Genomic DNA, 25,637 nt, shown 5'->3' on the forward strand with positions numbered 1-25,637 from the left:
TTGCTGCATAATGAAAGTTCCAATGCTTTATCATTACTTATAAGCTACTCTAAAATTAGTTGCGAGTTTTGAGCAGCCACTGCTGTCTGCATTGATGCTGCCACCTATCCTGTGGACCTTGCTGCAAGCGTACCTCAAATAATGTCCTCGAGACCTATCCATCCAGGAAAACTTGGCTTAAGTCAGCCAATAGATCCCAAAGAATGTTCTTGAATGCTTTGTGACAGCTGATCAAGTAGGAAAGGTGGTCTCAATCTAGTTTAATGGGTTTGAAGTTGCTGTTTGATGGTAGTTCAAAGGCTGTTTGTCGTCTTTGCGCTTTCCTCTTGCTGGATTCCTTATGTTTTCAACTCGCAAATGAGAACTTCAGGACTGCGTGGATGCCAAATTTCACTCCAAGGCATGTAGCCTGTCCTGCACACCTGCCTCCCCACACAGGGATCTGCTCAGTGTGGTTAATCCTGCTCAGTGTCCTGGGACATCCCTATCCAGCAGTGAAACTTTCCTTTGTAGTGATTAAATACAGAATTATTCACTTTGAAGTGCCTGCCTACACTAACAGAATGTGTGGAAGAACCTGGGGCTTTCCTCAAGGCTCCAGGGGGTTTAGCAGAGTCTGGGAGTAAATTAGAAGAGTAATTATTTTAATTCACTTGGGAGATTGTCATCGTATGGCACCAGTTGTGAGCCTGGGAGTTCACACATTTACCCAGTAAGGACGAGCCCTTCATAAGCCCAGGACTGTACCACAAGCCTTGCTCCCTCAGTAATGCCACTGACTTTGGTCTTTCTCCCATTCCAGTTTCTGCACCAGCCTCATGTTGTCCTGTGTCTGTCTCTTGGATGGCAATCAATGAAAAGCAGAACTTAGGGATGAGCTTACAATAAATGTTTGACACTTTCAGGACAGGAGTCCCTAAAGTCACCACCTCTGGTGCCATACTCTGGTAGGATGAGTATGAGCAGCCAGGAATAATGAGGTTCTGCTGGGGCAAACTTCACTTCATCTGCTGCTGGCATGGAGAGAGCAAGCCCTGCTACCTCTGGTGTAGCCCTTCCATCAACTTCAGCCTGTGCTCCAGGGGTTGTGCAGGTGGGTTTCAGCTCAGCTGAGCAGGATAAAGACTGGATGAAGGCACAGCATGTGCAGGTTGGTGGTTCCAAGTGTGGAGTGCTCTGCTTGTGAGCCCTTGTTCTGCCTTATAAATGCTCTTTGTTACGGTTCTGTGTTCTATTTCCCAAATGGGTGGTTGGGTTATTCAAGGTCCTAGAAGAAATGGAATACTCTTGTTCCTTCTTGCTGCTTGCTTGTTAGCAGCTCAGTGAGGGAGTGCATGGGGTGGGAGTGCTGTGAGCAGGCAGGGCAGCCACTGGGGCTGCTTTCCTTCACTAATGAGAGGTAGCTGAGAATTTTTTCCTTTTTCTTTGCTTTCTTCATTTCTTTCATATATAAAATAAAAGTGGCACTTTCCTTTCCTCTCTCAGGGCCTCCTGCTGCACTTCTCTGTATTCCCCCCCCCCCCCCACCATGCTGCACAGGCTGAGGTTGTTCTGCCATCTCCCCTTCCCCAAGGACCACATGAGCTCTGTAACTTTTCTTTCTGCAGCTGGTCCTTCCCTGCACTCAGTATTACTGTGACCCAGCAGGTGCCCTCCATGCTCACAGTGTTTTGCCATCCTCTCCTCCGTGCACCACGGGGTTTCTATCTGTTGCTATTGTGTGGATACCAAATTGCATCCTGTTCCCATGGATACAGCCTATAGGAATGGAAGAGCTGCTGCTTTGCTTTATCTCTGTGTAAGGCTTCGTATAGCTGAGATTTTTTTGGGCCATAGGGACCTCAGTGGCAGCAGTTACAACAGGCAGGCAGTGGCTGCAGCTCCCACTCTGTGCATCTGTAACTGCAAATCAGGATGCAGCAGTTTTGAAGGAAAGGAGAGGTGACTGCGGATAACCTGGGGCTGCAGGTGGGGAACAGCCCCATGGGTCACACTGATTTGGATATGTTAGAATTATTCTTGTTTGCAGCAATATTTTGCAACGATCAGCCTCACTCAGCTGTGCTGCCAGATTCAGTCCTGATGTCCATGTCTGGGGAATACACTGGCTCTGTAGGGATGCTCTCCAGCCCTGAGCACCCTGTGCCACGGGTTCTGTCTGGCATTTTTATTCAAATCTTCATAGAGATCCCTAAACCTCACTCTTCTCTCCATTCCCAGTCAGAGGAGAACTATTCACGCTCAAATTGTGATTAATATGCCTTCAAAACATGCAGTGCCTGCAACCAAGGTTATTCCCCAGCAAGCCATCGTTTTTGACATCAGCTCCTGATAAATCTTCTGGCTGTGATGAGCTGCAGCTGCTTTTAATCTTTAATGCTAGAGCAGAGTGAATCCATCTCTCTGCGAGGAGAACCACGTGTGAGGGTGCAGAGGAGCTGAGCGACTCGGATCCCTTCAGCCTTGCAGCTGCTGTGATTCAGGGCAGCAGAGCAGCCTTGTTCCAGCCAGGTCTGCCTGCTTTCTGTTCTAATTGCTCCTTTTGGAATGAAGTCAGTATTGCCCTAAATCCATCAGGCACCTGTAAGTTTGCATGTAGATGGATTCCAGAGATCCAGCACTCTGTTGCTAACCAGCAAAGTGTGTGGGCACCTGCTGGCATCCCCTGGCCTCCTACACACACATCCCAGCCAAAATCAGGCATGAGCACAGTGCTTTCTGGTTGATGAGCTGCTGTTAGAGGAACTGGGAGGCATACAGGGGTGTGGAGATAGAAACACACATATCTTTCTTATTTAGCTGCAGTGATAACATCATTAATGGGGTGTGCACTCATGGAAACACAGCCCTGAGGTCCTCACATCTGCCTGGCACTGTGACATGTTATTTCCCCACTGCAGCTTCATGGGGGAAATCTGTGGAGAAAGCAGAAAGATGTTATTTAATTAACAAGAGATAATTATAATGCTGGGATGTCACTCAGCTGAGCTGGAGTTGAGGTTTTATCTCAATGGGGAAATGGGACATTTCCAGAGCTGGGGATGCTGTTGGTGTCACACAGGGATGCTGACAGGAGTAGCCGTGCCTGACATCTCAGTGTGCTGCTGTGTCAGCACAGGGCATCAGTGTGCTCCTGCTGTGTGGCTGTGGTGTATGAGTGAGCTTTGACTGCTCCCTGTGATGCACAGGCTGTGTTCAGCCCATTCAGGACATGTCACAATTGCTTCAGTGCAGGAGATATGTGGGTTTGTGTGTTGATGGCTGTAGCCAAATTAGGGACTGGTGACATTCCCCTCCCCAGGAGACCTTAAACATAGTAGGGCTTCAAACCCATCTTGCTTCAGACCCAGACAAGTCCAAACACTGGAGTGAGGATTTCTGTTTGCCCTTGAAAAGCAAATAGTGTGCTCTGTTGTCACAGAATGACAGGAGAGAGCATCCCCAGTTCCTGCAGTGCTCAATGAGTTTCAGACCGACCCATGTTTGCTCAGGACACTGGATTATCTATTATTTACTGTTATTATCCATAACCTGGGTAAACAGAGGAGGTCTCCCTAGCAGTGTGGGATGTGTACATAGAGCTCCTGCCCCATCAAATCATTTATTATCAGCTATATGCTGTCAGAACTGCTCTACTGATCTGACAGTTAAGGGCTCCATCATGGCAATGCAGCAGCCCGCAGTCACCTCAATGGGAGCAGGATCATTCGTAGAAGAAAGCATGCTGGTGGCTGTGGATTTCCTATTGATCTGCCTGAGAACAGATGAAATAAACACAGGAAAAATGTAAACCTGCCGTTGTTTTATCCTCCCATAAAAAGTAGGTCACGGCCCCAACTGAAGATGTATTTTATTCATGTAAATACATTTTCACAATTAAAAATACAGCAGGATCTCAGTGCCTCCAGCAGGGATGATGCTGGAGCTGCCTCAGAGCAAAGCCTCACTGCCAGTCAGGCACATCCCACAGCCCTTGTGCCACGGATGTGGGACATGCAGTGCCCTACAGAGCATCTCCTGGGTTTTCAGGATGGCTCCTCCCAGAGTCCAAGCACTGTGTAGGGACCCCAAATGCAGTGTAAAGCTCTGTGGAAACAGATCTCCCAGCCTAACCCATTTGTCTGAAGGCACATGGATGATGCAGACCTCTGTGTTTCCCTGCTCAGGCTGAGAGACCTTCAGATGTGGCAGAGGGTGAGGCCAGATGGGCCATCAGGTCAGCCCTGCTTATTTCCTTTGGCTGATCCTACATCTGCTGTGAGCTCCTGCTGCTCTGTAGTTTGAAATATTGTGAGTTACTCCCCTGAGAAGCCCATAGGAAACCCCAGTCACTCTTTTGGTCAGAACGTTAACATTTTTTTTGTGATTTATGACACAAAGTGGAAATAAAGAACAAGTTACAGTAATATAAATACAACATAATCATATGGTATAATCATACAATATGTTAAGATAATGACCCTTCTGCCCAGCAGACCAAAGCATGGGCTGGGCGAGAGGAATGGAACAGAACCCACCCAGGGGTTGGTTGTGGGTGTGGGAAGAGCAGTGGTTCTGCATCATCCAGCTACAGGCATCAACTATTTGTGGTGCAAATGGAAGCAGAACTCCCTGCAGCACCTGAATTATAGGGAGCTTCAATGGCAAGGCCAGGGGGAACTCCAAGGTCCAAAATATTTAAGAGTAGTGGGGTGATTTCCTTGTATCCCAGGCTGTACAGACAAACAGGGGCTCAGCACAACTCCCTCACTCCCTGCTCAGGTCAGGCTGCTTCTTGGCACTGAGCACCTGTGTTTGCTTTTCCTTTTCTTTGGGTGCCTGGTTGCCAAGAACCAGCTGAGGGGTGCTGCCACGGCTGGGATGTGAGGGGAAAGGCATGCAGTGTGCTCTGGATGCCACTGGGGCAGCTCTGGGGCTCCCACTCACCTGGGCACAGCTCAGTAGTGAAGTTCCAGCTACAGGAGAACCCAATTTCTCTTTCCTTTGTGGAAGATGTAGGAGACTGTAAAGTTCATCACCGATTCCACAGACAGGAAAGTGGAAAGCCAGAGGAATGACAATGTGTTTTACAAACGTGTATCATCATCTCCTTCCTTTCTTTCCTTTTCTCTTTTCCTTCTTCCTTCTTTTCCCTTTCTTTCTCTTTTTCCTTTCCTTCTTTTTTTTTCTCTTTTTCTTCCTCCTCCTCCTTCTTTCTCTCCATTAAAAAAAGTCCTTGAAATATTGCAGAACAAGTCCGGGGAGGCTGTTCCATCATCGCTGAGAAGCGGCACGCTTCACTCCAGAGGGGCTGCTTTTAACCTCATCCCCCAGACCGAGCGATCCCCAGCAGAGCCGGGTTCGGTCCGCGCAGCCTCCGGTCGCGGAGCTCCATCTCCTGCGCGTATCGCGCAACTGCAGCGCTCGGAGCCCTCCTGTCCCGGTGCTCCCTCCATCCCGGAGCCCTACTCGTCCCGGAGCACTGCGCTGACTCTGAGAACAAGAAGAAAAAGGAGCGAGGAGGCACCCAGAAGCTCCGGCCCCGCTGCTGCAGGGTAGGTGCAAGATAAAGTAAAAGTAAGACTTTAAAAATAAGCAACTTTGAAATAAGTAACTTTAAAAATAAGCAAAAGCTGGGGTAGTTTCATAGATATGTATAATATATGATAATGTATAGGCGTGTATAATGTTTGAGAGAGGCACTAACATAACCTAGTGAGCACAAATGTATGTGCTGAGCAGTGAACTTGGGTGAGAGTGAAGTCACACAGTGACAGAAAGTGTTGCTCTGGGACCTAGCAGTGATCAAAGAGGGGTGAAGGAATACCATCACTGTCCTGACAGTGTGTGCTTTTGTCCTCAAAGGTTCCAAAGGTGTGGAGAGAGTGTTGGGCTGTGTAACGTTACACACAGAGAGCATCTCAGGAAGCAAGGATACAAAAAATATAACAATAGGTGAAAGTTTTTTGAATTCTTAGCAGGCAGAGAAAATGCTGTGACTGGGAAGAGAATATGTAAGGTCCTTCAGGGCAGAATGAAATGCCTCTGGAGTGCTACTTATGTAGTGCTGTGATCGAGGGAACGCAGTGCCTTTGAGCTGACGAAGCCAAACAAGAGTGTGGGCTTGGAAAAGGGAAACAGTGATTGCAGAGACATGTGTTGGATAAGAAGCATGGAGGAGTGGGCAGAGCATGGAATCCTGGGCTGGAGGTGGCAGGTGAGGGGAACTGGGAACTTTCTGCCAGCTGAGGGGGTATCTTAGCCTTCTCTGGGTCTGTAGCTCCAGGACATGAGGTTTTGTATACAGTGGAGAAGTTTTTATTCTGGTGAAAGGGATGTGTCAATAAACACCTTTTTGGTGTGATTCCTGGCAGCTGAGCTTTGCACGGCTTCTGCAGCTTCCTCAGGGATACAGCTGCACATAGCACATGGGTTTCTGCTGATAAGAATTGAAAGCTTTGGTGTGGACAGGGTTGACCCTTCAGTAAATACTTCCCTACTAAAAGCTGCCAGCAGTGGCCAGGCTGCAGCACCGAGCAGCTGGGGGTGGGCTGCCCCTGTTTGCGTGACTGTGCTGAGACCAAGAATCCCTATGAGATTTTCTGTTATTATTTTGAAAAGAAAACAAGTGAGAATGTTGTTGTTATTGAAACAGCATATTTCAGGGAGCTGAAGACATCTTCAGTATCTGCTTGTATTATGAAAGGGAATGAATCACTAAATGCATCCTGAGATGCAATCACAGGTACTGGGAGAAATCAATCCCTCTGAAAGAGAGGCAGCAGTGCTGGGGCTGCTTTGCACTGTGAGCACGGTGAGGTGTGCAGGCTGCAGGAGGGCAGCCATTCCCTCAGCACCCACAGCCTAGGAGCACTGCTGGCTTTGGGGAGCGCCGTGTTTTCTTTGTAGCGGTGCTAAAGGAAAAACCCAGGCATCAGCTCTCGGCGGCAAGATGTATTAGCATGACAGATGGCCTGCCGACAAGGAGAAGCTAGCTCGGGTTTTGAGATTTGTGCTGACTGCGCCGCAGAAAGGAGCTGCTCCAATTAGCATCTGCACTGAGCGATTGAGCGCCATTTGAAGCACCAACCCAATTTGCTGCCATTGTTAAGCAGTCATTGTTCACGGTTATTTCTCTCAATTGCCCGTGCAGACTCAAGCTCTTGGGGATGCAGGAGAGGCCTCTCGGCCCTGTGTCCATCCCTGGGCCGTGCAGTGCCGGGCTGACTCCAGCCTGATGAAGCAAGTCCATCGTGAAGCAAGCGTTTCATCAATATAGCCAAAGGCCATGTGCATCGCTGTACTGCAAGACCAGCCCATGCTGTATCCATAAGGAATTTCTTCTCCCCATCGGACATACCTGGGAGGTGCCTGGGCACCCCTGTATGTCTGTGCCCCATCGGTCCGTTATCACAGCAGTACAAGGTGCTCAGCTCCACGATCTGCCTGGGGAGATGCGCTCTCCTCGCTGCAGCGCTGCCTGCTGGATCCGAAACGCTCTTCCATGAATGCTGTATCCTCTCGGTTACAGAAGGTGGCAGACGAGTTTGCTCTGAGTGCCTGGCACGAGTGGTTCTGCTCTCACACCGAAGTTTCATTGAGACATAGAACCATTCAGGTTAGAAAAGACCTCTAAGGTCACCGAGCCCAGCCCTACTCCAACCCCACTGATAGCAGGGAGGTTTTTGACCAAAGCCCTCCAACATTTAACACAGCTGTGTTTGTCCCTGTTGTCGATGTAAGTAACAAAGCTTCCCTCCCAGGTTATAAGAACTGTAATTATTCTTCCAAGCTTAGAAGTGGAAGCTAAAATTCCAACCCCTCATCTTCCTAAAAGCTGTGGGTTGTGCTGCATGTAGAACAAGCAGGGCAGCAGTAGGGGAGCAGCTTCTGCTCAGCCCCCTGCTCGTACCAGCATACAGGGAACACCTTCAGCTGGGGGTGTGTGGATACTGGCAAATGAGCTCTATTGCATTAATGCTCTTTTAAAGATTCAAAAGTGTTACACAACAAAAAGAAGCACCAGTTCACACCGCTTATTTAATAGGCTTTCTAATGTGTACCTAAACCTGGATGGCAGAGTTTTCTCCCCAAGCTGTCTAGCTTTGACTTCCAGAGTGGCTTCAAAGCCGTTTTTCTTTTCATATGCTTGTCTGGTGTGTCTAACTGAGCATGATTACTTTTCCTAAATGAATAGATAATTTTGCCTTATTTATAAGTAGAACACCAGGATTTTTTCGTTGACACTATGGGGCTGAATCTCAGGATGGCTTCGTACGGTGTGTGTTCATTATTTAATGAAACTTGTCTTTTTCTTTCTACCTGAATTTGTTTCAGAGTAATATATTTTTTGCCGTAGTGCGTTCAAACATATCTGAAATATTAATGAGACAGGTAACGTCCCATTTCAGTTGAAGTTTGCTGTGAAATCCACGTAATCCTTCACAGGTCTGTCTTTTAGTAAAGATGACAATGGAAACATTGAATTTTTTCCCCAGAAAAATATTCTAGCCATGTTTCAGCATGTGACAGCTGTTGACTGAGCACTGTCTGTACTCATTACAGCTACTGGGAGAAGGGCTCTCCCTGATGTGCAAGTTCTTATGCTAAAGTGATTTTCCACAGTCTATGTGCTTGGGTTTGGTCAAATTTCCAAGGGCCTTGTTCAACAGGATTGCTGTTAGAATTTATAGACTGTGCTATGCAAGATGGCTCAGTGCTTCAGTGGCTGTAACTCTCCAGTCCAAAGCCTGAGGTTTGGCCAATGTGCTTGGGCAGATCTCTGAGCTGCTCCTGGAGTCAGTGGGGAGCTGGGATTGGCCTGAGTGTGTTGGGTGTGATGCCCCAACCCACACATTGCCTGCTCCTGCTGGTGGTGGCTGAATGCATTTGGTATAATGGGATGAAGTTACCTTTGGAGATTGTGCCTGAGAGGTCAAGATGGAAGAACTGGAGCATAGAACAGCCCATGGAGCTCAATATCACCAGCAGGGATGGCTGCTCATTACAGGGATCAACTCAGAAATGAGGGCCTGCACCTGAAGGGAGGCTGAGCAGAGCTACACCTCCTGGTTTCATTAGTAAATGTCTTGCCCCAGCTGTGCCACAGCCTTCCAGGAGTCTCACTCTACTCACAGCTGCCTTCCAGGAAACCCAGCCTCCCTGTGACCTGAGAATAAAGCAGGCTTTGCTGACATGACGAGCTCAGAAGCTCCGGTGTGGATCTGAGAGTTCTGCATCACCTACAAACCCACTTTCTCAGATCACTGACTTATGTCAGGACTGTCGGGCTGTCTGGTGCTTGGCTGTGTTCAGACCTTGTGGTGAGAGAGCCATGTCTGGGTGTGCTGCTGGGAACAGGGAGAAAAACTGCATGTTTCCCCACGTGGGAAACTATCCCTGATACCAAACAGCTACCCCAGAAAGGCAGGAATGCATCCAAATCCTGGAAGCACAAATCACCCTGCAGCAGTCCTGTCTATGGAGCTGGGAACTGTTCTGGGGAGAGCTGGGCACCTCTCTGAGCTCCCAGCAATGCTGCTGGTGTGCAGCCAGAACCTGAGCCTTGTGGCTCTGTGTTATGGGAGGTGCCCTATAGGTCTGCAAGAGGAAACCTCTGTTCTTACAGCCATCCTCTTGTCATCCCTAAAACACCCCTCAGACAACACTGAGACACCATATTTCTTACTTCTACTTGATTTTCTTTCCCTATTTGTCACCGCTGGCTGTTTTATGGCAATCACTGCCATCCTGTTTGTGCTACAGATGCAGGGCATGGGCATCACTGCAGAATAACTGCAGGACCAAGCTGGCACATTGCAGGATGCTTGTAAGCTGGTCACTTGGCTCCAAAGCTGTTATCTCTTAAACTGCCATGTAGGAGGGTCTGAATAGACCCAAAATACCTCATACATGGACCTATTTAGGGGCTGTTTGCTATATTTTCTTACACAAAAGCAAATTTCGTGTTTCTGCTGGTGGCTGTGGGTCTTATTTTGGTCTCATTTGCACTGCTGTCAGCTGGAAGTAACCCCTCTGAAGCCAGCATATAGAATGAAGGGCTTTGCCACGTTTACATATTCCGCTCCTTACAGCATCATTTGTCCTAGTTTTCAAGCACTGAATGCCTTCGTTGGAATTTCATTATGGAGCACAAGTTTTGTCAGTCTGTTCTGCTGGTTTTGCCGGAGGAGGCTGAACATAATCCATTTTTTTCCTGAATCCTTTGTACTGATAAGTATATTTGCTTGCCCCATTGGAGGGGGAAAAAGCAGCATACGATGAAAGTCAGCTGGGTGTCACCATCCTGGAAAAAAACAAAAACAAAAAGCAGGTTGTTCTTGTAGGGAAAAGGCTTTCTGTACCAGGATGACTGTCTCCAGTGCCTCTTTGGAATGCAAATATGGGCAATCCGAGGATAATTTGGAGGATCTGGGAGTTCTGGCCCAGTGGTGTGGCAGTCAGTGCTGATAATTGATTTCAGCTCTTCTCTGGGATGAACACCTGCTGTGCAATATGGCTCTGCTGGGATCACTGCTCCCTGCTTGGCCAGAGCAAAACCTCCGTTGTTGGCTGTGAGGTTGGGTGCAGAAATCCAAACCACATCCTGGAGCTGCACTAACAGTGCCGTTGCAATGTTTTCAGTCCATTGCCTCGATACTCCTGCAGTTTGTTGGTTTTAATGAGATTCTTTCTAAACAAAATTAATTCCATCACTAAATAATGCATTTGGCCTCCAACCTGACTCATGCTAATTACTCACGTGCCGAACAAGCTTTAAATCTTATTTGGAAATATGATAGAGTTTGCCTTATTAAAAGCACCTAATGTGAGCTTTTCTTTTCTTTTAAGACTGCAATTGGTCTCCAGTGAAACCAAACAGATAAGACAATAATTTTTCGCTAAACTAATTATCAGAGTGGAAGATGTTAATGTGTTTGGCCAACTGCATCTCACGTCTCCTTGGTTAACATGCAGTGCAGCCATGGCTGTTCAGCACAAGGTTGCATCTCTGAAAGCAGAGCCTATGGAGCAGCTTGCCACTGTTCTGCAGCCTTGAGCTGCATTGCCTCTGCTGTCCTCTCAGGGATTTAATTTACTGGATTCTTAACAGCAGAAGTCAGATACCTTCGGGATTCTTACCTGAGCAGGTCCCAATTACCCAATCAAAATTTAATCTGCGTCAACAGGAGTAGGATGCACTGAGGTACCCAAAGTCAGTGACTGCTTCTGAAATAGTCACAGAATAGCTCTTCAGACTTTTAAATGCGTTTCTGTGTACAAATATTTGTGATCTGGAGCATTGGTGCTGTGTGCTGAGGCCGATGGAGGACAAAGAATGATTTCTTGCTTCAATTAACTGCAGTACGCAGGATGAGTGGGCTTTGAAAAGCAATGAAACAAATCAAGGGTGTGCAGAAGTGCTGCCCCTAAGGTGCCAAGAGCCCTGGGTTCTGGGAGAGACATCCTTTTGGAAGGGGAAAGAGATGAAGACTGAAAGAAGGGATGTGAAACTTCACCTCGAGCAACTGCAGCTCATGCTTTCCAAGCTCCCTTCATAGCAGGCAGCCTTAAACACAGAATTGCAGCTCCAGTAAGGACTGGGATTTGCTGTCTGATTGTCATTACCCCCCAAAACAAATAAACAAAACACAATTATCTTTGAATGCTGCTCGGGCTAACGCGTAGAACTGGCACTGGGGAGTAGAGGACAGGGGTCTACAGTCATTAATTGGTAATGGCCTCGGTGTATTTGTCGGCAGGGATCTGCTTGGAGAGCTGAGCGAGAAGAAAGCAAGCTGCAGAAAAACAAACTCATAGCGAGCCTTGTCACTTGTATTTATTTAAAAGCCTGTCACAGGCAGCAAACGTGGATCAAAGGTAGTAAACAGAAGGAAGGAGCAGTTTCAGTCCAAGGCATCCGCTCCGCCTCGCATCAGGGTTCACTCCCGGCTCAGGGTATGTTCTGCCACATCGTGTTACATCAGGCGTGGGGTGAGATGACGGAGCCTAATGCAGAGTGAGTGTTGGGGACGAGGAGTAAAACAACAACCCACTGTTGTCTTATTCGTTAGCCTTCATGGGTTGGGGGTTACCCAGGAACGGCGACGCTGTTTGAGGGAGGTGGGGATTGCTGGGCTGTGTGTGGTGAGAGCACTGGAAACTGCTGATGGGATTTGAGGTTGTCCTCATCTGCCTCCAGAACAAAGGGCATTTGCGTTTTCCTTTTCTGAGCCATTTGGAAAAACCTTTGCAAGAGAACACTTTGCTCTAATTTTTTTTTTTTTAAAGATTTTTTTCTGATTTTCTTCATTCCACTCTTCAGTCTCCAATTACTTTAGTGGGCTGCACCTTCCCCTTATTCAGCCAGGTACATGCAGGGAGCAGCTCAGTGATTTTGGTGCTGGTGGCATCTTGCTGCTCCATGGCTGAGCACCATGCATCTCCCATCCACCCAAACACTGGTGGCTGCTGGCCCCAAACAACCTGTGACTATAATTGCCCTCAGTCATGTTTTCTGCCAAGCAGTCTGAAAACGAAGCTTAAATGGAGGAGAAATGGCAGAAAATGGTGGGGAAAATGGAATGCAGAGGGAAAAATTCTGGTGGAAAAATAAGTGGTGTTCAGTTGTCGAAGGATAAAATGAACCTGAAATTCGACAAATAGTTTTCATGTTTGCATCAGAAAATCTAAGATGGAAGCGAATGAAATTATTGGAGATTTTCAGAAATTTTAATGGCAAATGTTTCTCTTCTCTCCCAGCCAACCCCAGTGCTAAGACCAATGATCAGAAATTGTCCCCGATAATATAAACAATTATGTTTTTTTATTGTACCATCAAACATCTTACACATACAGTGCAGCTTCTGTGTATTGTTCATCTGTACCCAGCGGAGATAACCACCAGGTCTATATTAAACAGCAGCAAACAGATTCAGTGACTGCTCACACCCACTCACATTCAAATGGAGGCACCAATGCTGGTGCCTCCATTGTTAATCTCATTCTCCAGCTGCAGAACATGTGCCTCCTGGCCATGCTCCTGTGCCAGAGTTGAGGCCTTCAGGATTAACGGGTATTTATAAGTTTACTAGCAACTTGCTTTGCAACCCACGTTGCCTGGCACCGTTCCCTGGGGCAGCATAGCATCCATGCTCTTAGCTGAAGAGACCAAGTGATGCTGGGGAGCAAGAGGTGAGCAGGAATGGATTTATGCCACAATTTATGCTTGATGCGTGTTTGTTCTTCGAGCTTGGGCTTGGATGCTCTCATACCCAGATGTTGGCTAATTGGAGCCGACCACTGGTTTCAAAAACGCTTCTTGCTTTTTCATTAAGTTGATGACTTAGGATGGAAGTTGCAGAAGTAGTATAATCCACATGCTGACAGTGTCCCTGGAGGTTCATGCTGGGGATAATCACATCTTTTTTTATACTGCTGATAATTAACCATTAAAACAATTTACTAATGGATGTAGTGGCTTCTTTAAATGATGAATTAATATGTTCTAGCACAGCCATGAGATATGGGCTTGATGCAAATACTCCTGAGCGCAAAGCCAGCCTGCGTTAAAGCCTGTTGAGGTCAGAATCTATTAGCAATAATTTCTCGTGGCCTAAATTCTCTTTGTCTATGGGTTAAGTTTCTCCTATGGAAATTATTCTGAGAACTTCTGAAACAGAGCTGCATCTGCTCTATCATATGGTCTCATTTGCTAAGTGGAGGAGAGGGGTGCTTATAATAAATGCCAGCCAAAGATATAGTAATATTACCCGAATATATTTAATGTATTGGATCTCTTGATTAAAAGTGGATGAACTGTGTGCATGTAGATGAAACTGTACTTACTGGCACGAAATGAATGAGCCTCATCAGAGTAATACTATTGAATGGCTGTAACATCTATTAATTGTATACGGAAAAGAGTTTTGCCCCATTCTTTATTTTTAATAGAAGGTTGGTATTTACTCATACAACTGTCGCAGAAATTTTAATTAGATATTTGAAATCTCCAAGATCTTGTCAAATTCATTTCTGAACTCCTGGCATTTCTGTGACAGCACTGTTATAATTCCTCCTGTAGTATTTTCTTAGAAGGTTCTAATAACTAAGTCAACTCTATTTGGCAAAATAAAGACAAGCTGTTATTTCTCTCTGAGATGACAGTTCTCATGTTCAAAGGAGAAGGAAGGGTTGCTCACTGCTTTACTTTGTGCAGCAGCAAAATTTCCAGGCGTGGGACTCACAAAACAGAGTTACTTGCTGTAGATAGAGGGTTTTTTCTTTGCATCCCTCCATTGCACTTGGATGGAAAGGTCAGGTGTGTCAGAGATGGTTAAGGCTTTGAAGAAGACAGATGTGTGTATGTAGGAAAAACATAAAGGGAGCTGGAATAGCTTGAAGGAATAAGCAGAATTGGAAAGATCTGGGCTTTACATCTCGTTCTGGTATTGATGTCATTGTTAGTTCTCTTCCCCCACTGATGAAAAAACATCTTGGGAGTCAGCGGAGGAGAAGCAGAAAACTGAAATATTGAAGGGGATTTTCTGGCTATCTCCCCTGCTGCAATTACAACAGTGCAAATTATTCCAAGCTTTTAAACAACTGACTAAAATCCACTTCATCTTTCTCTCCCCCCATGGAGCAGGCTGCTCATTCTCCTCTAGTCCTGGTTTGGGATGGTGGGAATAAGGGCTGGCAGTGCTACCAAAGTGAGAAAAGCAGTGCCTGCAGCTGAGAGAGCCCACGGGCTGTGTGGTGTTTGCAAGAGGGCAGGCAGAGCCCCAGGACTGCCCAGTGCTCTCCTTTCCCCTTGGCCACATGGGAAACCCACACACCTTCCACCTCTACAGGGCTGAGAGAATCAAACATCACCAACAAAGCAATATGGTCTGTTTAAATAAAAAGAAAATCCCCCATCTTATTAGTTTATTGCCAATCAGAACAGCTTCTGGAATTTTCTTTAGCAGGTCTGCAGCCCAGGGTGTCTGGGGGTGTCTCCCATCAGCCAATACTCATTAAATAACCCTTTCTGCATGCACTACCAGCTTTGGTTTCTGTGCTTTTATGATGTTGCATGAGGGACTGATTTTGGAGATTGAAAAGCTTCTGCATCTTCTCATTACCTCTGCAATGTCTCCTCAGAGAGGGGATTTGAATTTCCAATGGCTTGCATGTAATCTTTGGCATGCCATGTTTGCCATTCCTATTTATTTTCCACTTTAACACTTGTAAGACTTGAATGCTCCCTCCTGCAGAAGCATTACAGGCATCAGAGTTATGGGTAAAAGGTCAACATCTGCCAGCTTGTTCCATTGAGATGCTGTGGTTTGGGTTTTTTTTCCTTGCTACTTAGAAACCATTGTATTAAGAGATCTGGTTAGAATAAATTCCTGTGAAAGAAAAAGGTAAAAATAAATAAATGAAAATCCATGTTAAAAAAGCAAAACCCCTTGCTACAGTCAGTCACCCAAATAATGCAAAAGAAGTGTAGGGAGGGATTGGAGGTTTTCACTTTGGGTTATATAAAAATATCTTCAAATTTCAAGAAAAGTAGAACTTTCTGCAAAAATAATAATGATATTCCATTGAAAGAGTGATTTTTTTCTTTGCTCCCCTTCAAAAATAAATCAACCTGGCAGCTCTAATGAGCCTGATTGTGAAGTCCAGCTGTAGATGTTAACCTTGTAATGGGTCTCTACTAGGAAAATAAAAAGAGGTTATTCACATTTTGAACCAGAAAACCTATTGTTACTTTCTCATTCTAGTTAGTGAATTACAGTAGTATTAGTCCCATGGCACCATCATTGTGGGGGGCTCTGTGGCAAGCTAATTGCATTTAGTGGACTGGTTTCTTTTTGAAACGCCAACCTCATTCTTACAGAGTTTCCTTACAGGTACTTAAAAGCAGACCTCCAATTGGAGCAACGTGCAGGTGGTCAACATAAAAGAATACCTGGAGATTTACCTTTTGAGTTTCTTAGGCATCATGTATTTACTGGATACTGCATAAAATAAGTAGAACATTACTTATTTTGTTAATTGAATTGAATAATTGAGCCCCGTATGAGAGGAAATTTTTCTCTATTAGCAGAGCTAAAAGCACACTAAAAACCCGTAGGTGTGTTCCAGCCCTTTTTTCTGTAGATCGCTCAGAAAACAGTGTCTTTTTAATAGTAGTGGCAGTAACCATCTAATAACCTGAATTAGAAAGGCTGTGCGAATTGGCAAGCGTTCTCTTTTTTTCCCATGTTAAATATTTTGTCAAGGCTTTTCACAGCTCTGGCTGCTGCGATTTGTCGTCTTTCCAGCTGAAAGAACTCGGGTTCTCCTGGGCAAAGCCTGCTATGGCATCAAGGTCCGAGTGGAAGCCGTAGGGGCAGCCACTGGGATCTCATGCTAACTACAGGTGCTGGCTGAACCCTGAAGAGTTTGCTGGATTCCCACCTAAGGAATTGGTGCTTGCTGTGAGCCGGCCTTGAGCAGAAAGGCAGCGCTGAGGTGTGGAGAGAACTAAAATCAATAGGTGCATCGTTTGCTGTGTGCTCAGCCCCGTACTGACACTTCACTGACGCACCAACGTAGCTGTAAAAAAAACTCGTGGTACAAATTGCAGTCCCCTCTGAAATGTGTGTGGTGTGGTTTAATGCTGTTCTCCTGGCCGTATGAACGGCTCGCTTAAAACTTGTGTCAGGTTGCTTTGTTATTATTGCTACGGCTTTTCTCCCTCTCCCCATTGCTGCTATCACATAGCAGTCAGCAGAGGGATTTCTGTCACCCTGTGCAGACAACTCACTATGGAGGGCTGAGGTTTGAGCTCCGTGGCTTCAGGCATTTGAGTCAGGCTTCTCTCCTGGCTTTTGGCTTCGCTATTTCCTACCAAGGCACAATTAAGGAAAACATGATATTTATGATGCTGCGAAGCAGCAATGAGAAAGATCTTTAACTCATTGTCGTATTACATATAAAAAGGCAGATGCTTCTAATGAATAGTCCATTAATAAAACTCCAAGTTAATGCAGCTCTTTACAGGCTGCGTTGTGCTCCAGCCAGCTCCAGAGCAGAGCAGGGCTGCTTCTTCATTGCAGGCAGCAGAATGATTTAAGGATGCATCATCTATCTGAGGTTGGAGGGAGCTATCAATGGTAGAAACTCTATGAAGGCATTGGAATTGCAGTTTCTAGGAGCTAAGTGGAGCTAATTTTTAGCCCAGCAGGACTTTGGGGTGCGTGTGGTTGATAGTGAGCATCTGCACCTGTACTCACAGTCTTCCCTTGGTGCCAGCCCTTCAGTTCTCAATGTCTGTTTTACAACATAGGTATGACTACACGTTTGCTCAGTCTTTTCCTATCAGCCTACGTGATTTTTTGTGCTGTTCAACTGGTTTAAGCTTGTTCAGGCAATCGATAGGCTCGTGGCAACCCTTGGTTCTGATGCTTCAAATGGGGCTCTTGATTTAGATCACCTCAGTCCAGCAGAGTTAGAAGTCTCGCAGTACAGCTTTAATTATTTGGTTCAAATAATTTGGACCTATGTGGTTATGCACAACTGGTGAAGATCATTTTTTGGTAGCTTGTTCCAGCTCTGGCAGCAGGTGGATCTGAAATGATTTCTCTTTTGTAGAAATAAAAGGGTCAGAGCAAAGGGAAAATCAGATATACCTTGTCCTCTTGGAAGTTCGTTTGATCACAAACCTCTCAGAAATAATGGCTAGTTTAATTTCATGTTCCAATTTCCTTTCTTATTAGACTGAGAACTTTTCCAAGTGAGCCACTGGGGTGTGCTCCCCAAAGACCATTTCTCTGGTGAACAATCAGCTGAGATTCTAATGAGAAAATCCTTCTACTGGGCAACAGAATTCCTACTTGAACACCGTATTATCAGCTTAGAATTATTCAGACAGATCTCAGGAACCAACTTCAGGCAATTTAGCAGACAAATTCAGTGTAGAACGTTGTGATTGATGTAAGTATTTATGATTATCCTAAAAAGTTGTTTCACTCAGTCTGCCTCCTCACATGTTCCCATCAAAGACCTCCATTTCAGGTTAAAATGCAATTGAAGTGCAGCAAGCAATTTCCCCTCCAGCAGTCAGGGGGAATTCTCCATCTCCGGGCGATGCGCAGTTTTGGAGGTGCCGAACTCCCCAGCAGATTGCCTGATTTTCCACTTGATGTGACTTGAGCATCACAGGGCCACTCCGCAATGCGCTCTGTGCAGTGCCTTCCCTTTGGGTCTGAGGAGAGGGAGCATTGTTTCAAAAGAGGGATTTAGTGTTGCTGTTGTTGTTTTTTTTTTAAAGTATATTAAAGAGCGAAATGTTCCTTTGTTTGTGGGGTGATTAGAAATTGGTGCTGAGGAATGCTGGCAGCGAGCAGCAGGATGTGCATCTGCAGGCTCTGAGACCTCAGATGTGCAATCAGTCACAGTGCTTGCCCGACTGCTGTTTCTTCTTTTAGGCTGTCTGAAGTCGTGTACGTTTGTACGGAGTAACAGCATGCGTGGTTTTGTATGGCATAAATAGCCTGCTGTTGGGGTATGCACAGGTACATCATTATTCCTTGGAACTGATAATGGATGAGCTGAGAGAACCTCGCCAGAATCATTTAATTGTTTTTTCCTCCCACATTGTCTCATGTATTCCCAAGGAGAAATGACCTTGTATTGCCAATGGACACCACCCTGAGGATGAGCGCAGTGCCTTGCCTGGATAAGCACATTTGTTTCTCCATCATCAAAAAGATAATGAGATCTTCCCTTGTGCTGCAAGCAGATCTGTTGTGCTAGAAATTCCCAGCAGCATCCCATTGGCATGCGGTCTCCAAGTCCTCTGAAATGGATGGCAGAATGAAGGCTCTTGCCCCGTTAACCCCTCGTTCTTTCTCCCACTCCCTTTGTAACTCTTCTTAACACCCTATGAGAAACCCCCACCCATCGTTTCACCTCGTGCTCCAGATAAACCTAAACGCAGCATCTGACACTGCAGTGCCTTTTTCAGCCATTAAGACGTGGACAAGAGGTAGGACTTGGGAGACAAAACCACATCGCAGGTAATGGACACTGTGAACTTTAGATCTGAGAGGTGTGTGCAATATTAGTTCATTCCGTAGCTGAATGTGAGCGCTATTGATATTTTATCTTTGCAGGAGGGATGAGCTTTTTAAGGACAAGCATTCAAAAATTGCTCTGACATTTGACATGGTCAAGAAAGTAAAAGGCTGATATTCCATTTCTCCATTGTCAGAAAGATAATGAGTTTTGTGACTATTGGTATTATGGGAAAAATATAGCCTAGGTAGCGTAAAATGTGTGAGAGCTGCTATACGTTTTACATAAATTGCACATATTTTGTTCTTTTGATGGCCCCATTCAAACACAGCATGCCCATCCTTTTTAATTTTCTGGTTTGCTGTACAAGTCTGTAGCAAAAGAGTCTTTTCATTTTTCAAAATGAAAAAATGTTTTCTTCAAATTATTTATAGAAAGAGCAGCGCTGTCATCGAGTCTGTCTCATCATATCATTCTTGGATATCAATTCCTAAGCTCGGATGACAAACCATGGCAGCTACTTTTCCAATAGCAGCATCTGGCTTCCTGGCAAACTCGAATTGCAGTTATCTGAAAAGCTACAGAGAGGTTTCTGAGCACATTTTATTTATTAGAAAGCAATTGTGTTGCTTCACTTCCCATGACTAAGCCAAGGAATGTTTAATATATTAAAAGGAATGACAGAAGCACAGCCAAGATGTTGCCCCTCAAGTGGCAAGCGAGTGACAATATTTTACCTTTAAGATGACCATTCCTGCAGCTCTGGAGGAGGCTGGAACTACTGATGCTGACTTAAGATGATCCTTTATAGGGCTAATGAAGAAATTCAGCCTTCTCAAACAAAATTCAAGTTCACCTTTCTCTAAACTCAGCTCCATGAAATGTAATGGTGACTTCTGTCAATCTTTCCGTGCTGGTGGAAGCAGAGTATGGTCCTCCAAGATGAAATATATAGGTAAGAGCAATATAAGGAATATAAGGCAGGTCAATGGTTACATACATACAATGCCTCAGAAGTGAATTCAGCACTTGCTTTGCCACAAACCTTCTCTATGAGCTCAGTGTCATTTGGAAATAGCTCTGAAAGTAGTCTCCCAGTGTGATTCAGTGGAGATCATGTTAACCTGAAACGTCTGAACCAAAGCATACAAAAATATAGCTCCATGAGCAACTTCAGTGTTTCTTTTTTAAATATACCTGTGCCATAACTGCTACCTCCTGCCACGTCCCATGTTCCTGCAAGGTTCTTTGCTGGAGTGGAGATCTTTGTGCCCATAAAGCTCTGCTGAGGCAAATCCCATTTCTTCAGTTCTTCATGTGCACCATAATCCAAATGAAATGCTTCAGGATGATTTATTTCCTAATACCAGTATCAGATCAGATAGAAGAGATACAAAGACCTGCAGGAGATGGCAACAACCGATGTCACTGATGTGCTCATAGCTATAGAATATTGCTAGATGCTAAAAGTCATTCTTATATGCATAGGGCTAAAAGTCCCCTTGAAGGACAAGTGGAACAAGATATCTGTTCCAGGTTTTGGTGGCCATTAGTCTGTATTTACATCAAAAGCCCTGTTTAATCATTTTCATTCTGAGAAAGTTCTCCCTGGAGATTTTCTTGAGCCATTTCCAAAGGTTTCTTTTAGTGAAATTCTAGTAATTCTGGTGTTACTTTGCTAGATGATAAATTTGAAAAAAAAAAGAGAGAGCCTGGTGTATTGAAGGCAATGCCTGACATTTAGCAGCAGAAGCAGTCATCCCAAATGGTAACACAGTGCGGCTCCTTCGCTCCTTCTGATCGCAGCAGTGTCTCTCAGGCAAGGCTTTGTTAGTGACAGCTCTCACTGAATTCAGTTCAGTACAGAGTTTCATCTCCAAAATAACTGTTTTTCAGTTCAGAAGTAAAATGATCAGGCACAGGACTTCATTTAAAGCTTTGAACATCAGCATCAAGGAATCCAAACATTTCTGCTTCGAGTTTATTTTTTCTCCTGTGAAAAAAATACATTTCTGGGCTTGGACACACTGTAAAATCAGTAGGGATGAGGGGAGTTAAATTACAGGGAGAAGACGTGGGGCTTTTACTTCTCCTTGTCATGAAGCTCCTGCATCTGTTCCGAGCTTAGAACAATTGGGTTTAATTCTCACTGAGGATGGAGGATGCCACTGCAGCGCATAACACCCTGCCGAGGCTGCTCTACTGAGAAACTCCATGGCATCACTATAAGGCTGTGCCATAAGCAAAGTCTGCGAATCAAAGGTTTCGTGATGGGCAACCTTTACTACATACAGAGGGTCAAATAGTTTTCACATTTAAGAAAAGAACACATGCTTTTTTGCTACCGAGGACCATAAGCACTTCTGCCTTCCTTCTGCCACGATTGGAGATTATTCAATGGTGGGATTTAATGAATTCAAAATCCTTAGAAAATCACTAGAGCCAGACATCAATGCAAAATACTCCACCAGCTTTCAGTAGTGGAATATAATATTAGCTCTCCCACAATCTACTTCATGCATTTCAAAAGAATAGAGAACATTTTTAAACTAAAGAAGATAGCTTGGGCAGAAAATGATTGCCTGTCTTGGGTGCTTCTCTGTAACCCTTTAGGAGCCCAAGGATTCTCACAGGGCGATAGGAGCAGCAGTTTTCTTTGAAAAAAAAAAAAAAATGCTGGAGGGGAGAGGAGCAAGATTTTGTTAATGAGTTCTGTTAACGTGCTGTTATCTCACACAACCAATAGGGCTTTATGAGGTGGAAAGCCCTGCAGCTGCGTACCCTTTTCTGCTGGCTGAGGATGCTCAGAGCCCAGTGGACCAGATGCCCCATCCTGCTCCTGTTGCACTTCTGAGTGGGAGATTTGGGGCTATTTCTGCCTCGAGCAGCAGTGTGGCCATGGCTACAGCTCACCCAGCCCTCCTCTGCTCCTCTCTGGGAGAGCCAGCCGTGGGCAATACAAATAAATAATATTAATTAAGGCTCAATAGGTTTAAAAAGCTGTGGAAATGGCTTCTCTCCTGCTGTTTCAGTATCTCATTTTCCCTTCCTGGCCAAAGCCCCAAAGCACACAGGTACAAACATATATTTTAAATGAGAAATTTGTTGAACCTCATTAAATTTAAATGCTTGATTCAGTTTTTCTGAACGTCGCTTTTCAGCTTACCTGCCTTCATTCTTCCATCCCTAATGGAGATATCAATTCAGGGGGTGATTTTGCAAAGGCACTATTGGACCTATAACCACAATGGGAAAGTAAAGCCTAATTTATATGCTTAAACCTAACACAACTTCGGAGCTCTTCCACGTTTATAGGCTTTGCGTCTGAGCAAGTTTCCAAGGCTCTGTGAAATAAAGACCAGCCTTTAATTTGTGTTTGCTTTCTGCTTTCCCAGCTTTTATGAAAAGGAAGAGCAGCTGAAAGGCATCGCCGCAGCAGAGCCATGCATGCACCTGCACCATCCACGCACTGCTCGGGAGAGAGCTGCATTTCTCGAGGTTTGTAGCTCTCGTCCTCCCACTCCCTGATTCGCATACATCACTCTGTGTGCTGCCACATGCATTAGCTGATCAGAAGGCTCCCATTCATCTGCCTTGTCGCTGGATGGGGTGGGGGCAGGACCGACTTGTCAGCGCAGTGATGGGAGTCAGGGCTGCAAGGAGGGGTAACGCGGTGATAAATTTAGATGTTTCTCCACATGGTTTTCCAAAAGGAAATATTTTCAGGCTCTGGTTCTGTTTTATAAATATATATATATTTATTTATTTATTTATTTTCCCGAGCAGGAGACAATCAGCAAGCTATCTATTTGCCTACACCCCCCCTTGTGTCACTAAGAGCAGAGCGAGGCTGAGGGAGGAAAACCATTTGGCTACGCTGCAGCTCCCAACCGCATGGTACCCCGAGGGCTGCGTACCCCTCTCCCTCTCGCATCCCGGTGCGGTGTTTTCCGTGGAAGGAAGGGGCAGTGGGCAATGGGAGTGCCGGGGCTGGGGGCTCGGAGCTGCGCTCCTCGGGTTCTGCCGTTCGCTGAGCCCCGGACCCCCCCATCCCCAAAGGCTGCTTGACCCCCGCGGAGCCGCGACTTCAGCCGTGTTGTCGCACTCCCCCCGCACCATCCCCGCGCGATGCTCCGGCCCTGGGAGGGGCTGCAGCCTCCCACCCCCCGCAGCCACCGGGCGGGCGGCACCGCGGGTCCGGGCGGCTCCTGCCCTCCCCGGGGCGGGGCGGGGCGGTGCGCGGCCGTGCGGCGGAGCTCAGCCCCGTGGCGACGGGAGGGCGGCTCCCCCCATCCTCATCCCCATCCCCATCGCAGCCGCCTCCGCCCCCGCCCCGTGACTCGGCTCTGCCTCCCGCGGGCGGCGGCGGCTGCCGGGCGGTGTCGTGCGGCCCCGTGCGGGGACTATGAAGCACCATGGTGTGGTGTGACCGTGGCGTCCAGATGCTGCTGACCACGGTGGGAGCTTTCGCCGCTTTCAGCCTCATGGCCATCGCCATCGGTACCGACTACTGGCTGTACTCCAGCGCGCACATCTGCAACGGCACCAACATCACGGCGGACGAAGCGCAGGGACCGCCGAGGAAAGCGAGGGGCGACCTTACGCATTCGGGGCTCTGGAGGATCTGCTGCCTCGAAGGTACCGGGGGGCCGCGCCGTGACCGTGGGGGGAAGCAACTTCCCGGGGGCAGCGGCTGTGCCCGGAGCCCACGGGCAGAGCTCCGCCGGAGCCGCGCCGCTGTCTCGGACACGGCCGAGGAGGAGGATGGCGTTACCGTGGCAACCGGCATCTCCGAGATTGCCATGGGAACGGGCGGCGGGATGCGGAGCTCGGCCCGGGGGAGCTGTGCCTTTGGGGCAGCCCCCCCCATTGCATCCCGTACCCATGGGTTGCAGGGATCTGGGAGGGCTGCACGCAGTTTGGGGGCTTTGGACGCTTCTGAGCTCTACAGGCTTCAAGGCTGGGGACTGGCCAGGTGCTGGCCTCAGGAGTCTGAGGGTTCAGCTGCAGCTCTTTGGTAGGACAGTGGGAACCCAAGTTCCTCTGCATACCCTCAGAGGCACTGGGAACCCACTATAGGATGTTGCTGCTGTTTTAGTGCTTCAGCATGGGTTTGGGATGACTTAGTCCAGCCTAAGGGTCAGGCACAGAACAACGTTAAGAAACAGAAGGATTTGTAGCATATGGCTGCAGTGGGCAGAGGCACACCCCGCTCCCTACAGAGCTCAAACACGTGGCTCCATCCCTGAAAAGGGAGTTGTAGAGAAGATACTGCGGGTAACTGCTGGGACAAAGAAGCACATGGGTGTGTGGAAGAATTGGCATAGCTGACAGCAAAGCCCAGATGTGAGCCAACATCTGCCGAGTGAGGACGCAGAGCTGTAACTGTGGGACATCGGAGCATCCATAGCACTGGGTGTGGGCAGCAGACCACCACCAGCCCCAGTCCAGCTGTGCTGAATGAAGGCAGCACATGCTGCAGGCATTCACAGAGCTGCGTTGGGGTTCATGGGGGTGGAGGATGCCTGGGTCTGTCTTGCCACAATAATGCACTTGGCATATCGATCCCAGTGCACATCATTCAATCAGCGCAACTTAGCACATGTGAACTTTACAGACCTGGGATCCTGCTTTATTCTAAGTGACAGCCAGCCAGTCTGGCTGTATTCTGAGGTTTTTCCTTAGAAAAAAAGCTGTGGAACTGCAGGAACACCTCATTGCCACGTCTCTTGTAATCTCCTTGTTCTAACCATCCGCGGCTATGGCGTAACAAACGTTTTTCACTTCAACTATCACATTTACTACCTCGGGATAATGTAAAATGGCTGTAGGATGCATAAATATTTTTAGACCAAAAAAGGAGAAAGAGTTACAGAAATGTGAAGTTTAGCTGGTGACAGTAAAGCTTGGCTTTGGAGCTCGTAAAGAAATGTAACTCTTAGCGTGGGCTTTTCTGACACCTGGGAGATGTGGGTTTGCCTCTGAGCACACCTGTGTTTGCCTGGGCAATTCTGAGCGCCCTCCACCTGCCCCAAAACTGGTGGTCTTTGCTGAGTTGTCGGTGTGCCCCAGGCTCTGTTTGTCAAGGCAAATAAGCATGTTGGAATTATGCTTTGCTGGGCTGGGCCTGTCTTCTGCCTGTCTTCTGACTTTACCGAAGTCGCGGTTTCAGCGTGGTCCTCAAGGAATCTCATTCATAGGAACAAAGTGCAGCTTTGGCTGAGGGCAGTGGGATTTTTGCCTGGATTTCCACTGGGCTTAAGTTAGAACTCTGTAAAATAAGAAGTTGGTGAGGTTGTGAGGCAGGGGCAGTGCTGCACGCAATGCGATGCTCTGAGCCCCGCGCTCTCTGCATGCGCCAGGCAATGCTTTTACCTGCTGAGCACGTTTTGTTCGCGAGAGAATTTGTGGAAAGATCACACTGAGCAGCTCTGGACCTTAAACCCTCATCATTTCAGGTGACAAAAGTGTTTCATGTGACCCCTCCACCCAACAGCAATTGAGCGTTTTGGTTTTTTTTCTTTTCCGAAATTGAAGTGCTCTTAATCAAATGACAAAGTTGTCAAATATGTGCTCAGAATGAATAATCTAAAAGAAAAAGAAAAAGAAAA

At 46.7% G+C, this 25,637-nt stretch overlaps 2 protein-coding genes across 2 annotated transcripts in view; both read left to right on the plus strand.

Moving 5' to 3' along the window:
- The first annotated feature begins 185 nt into the window (after window positions 1-185).
- Window positions 186-22,696, plus strand: LOC149915374 (uncharacterized). The gene is made up of 3 exons (XM_090122019.1): window positions 186-1,150; window positions 5,230-5,534; window positions 22,422-22,696. The coding sequence occupies exons 1-3, from the start codon at window positions 1,019-1,021 to the stop codon at window positions 22,552-22,554; spliced, it is 570 nt and encodes a 189-aa protein (XP_089978145.1). The 5' UTR covers window positions 186-1,018; the 3' UTR covers window positions 22,555-22,696.
- The window catches only part of CACNG4 (calcium voltage-gated channel auxiliary subunit gamma 4), a 36,486-nt gene continuing 33,294 nt past the window's right edge, over window positions 22,446-25,637 (plus strand). Inside the window, exons 1-2 of the mRNA XM_031598828.2 lie at window positions 22,446-22,524; window positions 22,813-23,664. Coding sequence (XP_031454688.1) covers window positions 23,442-23,664 — 223 coding nt within the window. The 5' untranslated portion in view covers window positions 22,446-22,524; window positions 22,813-23,441. The remainder of the gene's footprint in view (window positions 22,525-22,812; window positions 23,665-25,637) is intronic.

Source organism: Phasianus colchicus, chromosome 20, assembly GCF_987193195.1.
Source record: "Phasianus colchicus chromosome 20, bPhaCol1.hap1.1, whole genome shotgun sequence".
NCBI classification, from domain to species: domain Eukaryota; kingdom Metazoa; phylum Chordata; class Aves; order Galliformes; family Phasianidae; genus Phasianus; species Phasianus colchicus.

Excerpts from the sequence above, each read along its gene's own strand:
- LOC149915374 (XM_090122019.1), top strand. The coding sequence starts at position 1,019 with ATGGAGAGAGCAAGCCCTGCTACCTCTGGTGTAGCCCTTCCATCAACT. Across the intron at positions 1,151-5,229 it reads TGAAGGCACAGCATGTGCAG|AACAAGTCCGGGGAGGCTGT; the intron begins GTTGGTGGTTCC and ends GAAATATTGCAG. Across the intron at positions 5,535-22,421 it reads TCCGGCCCCGCTGCTGCAGG|CTTTTATGAAAAGGAAGAGC; the intron begins GTAGGTGCAAGA and ends CTGCTTTCCCAG.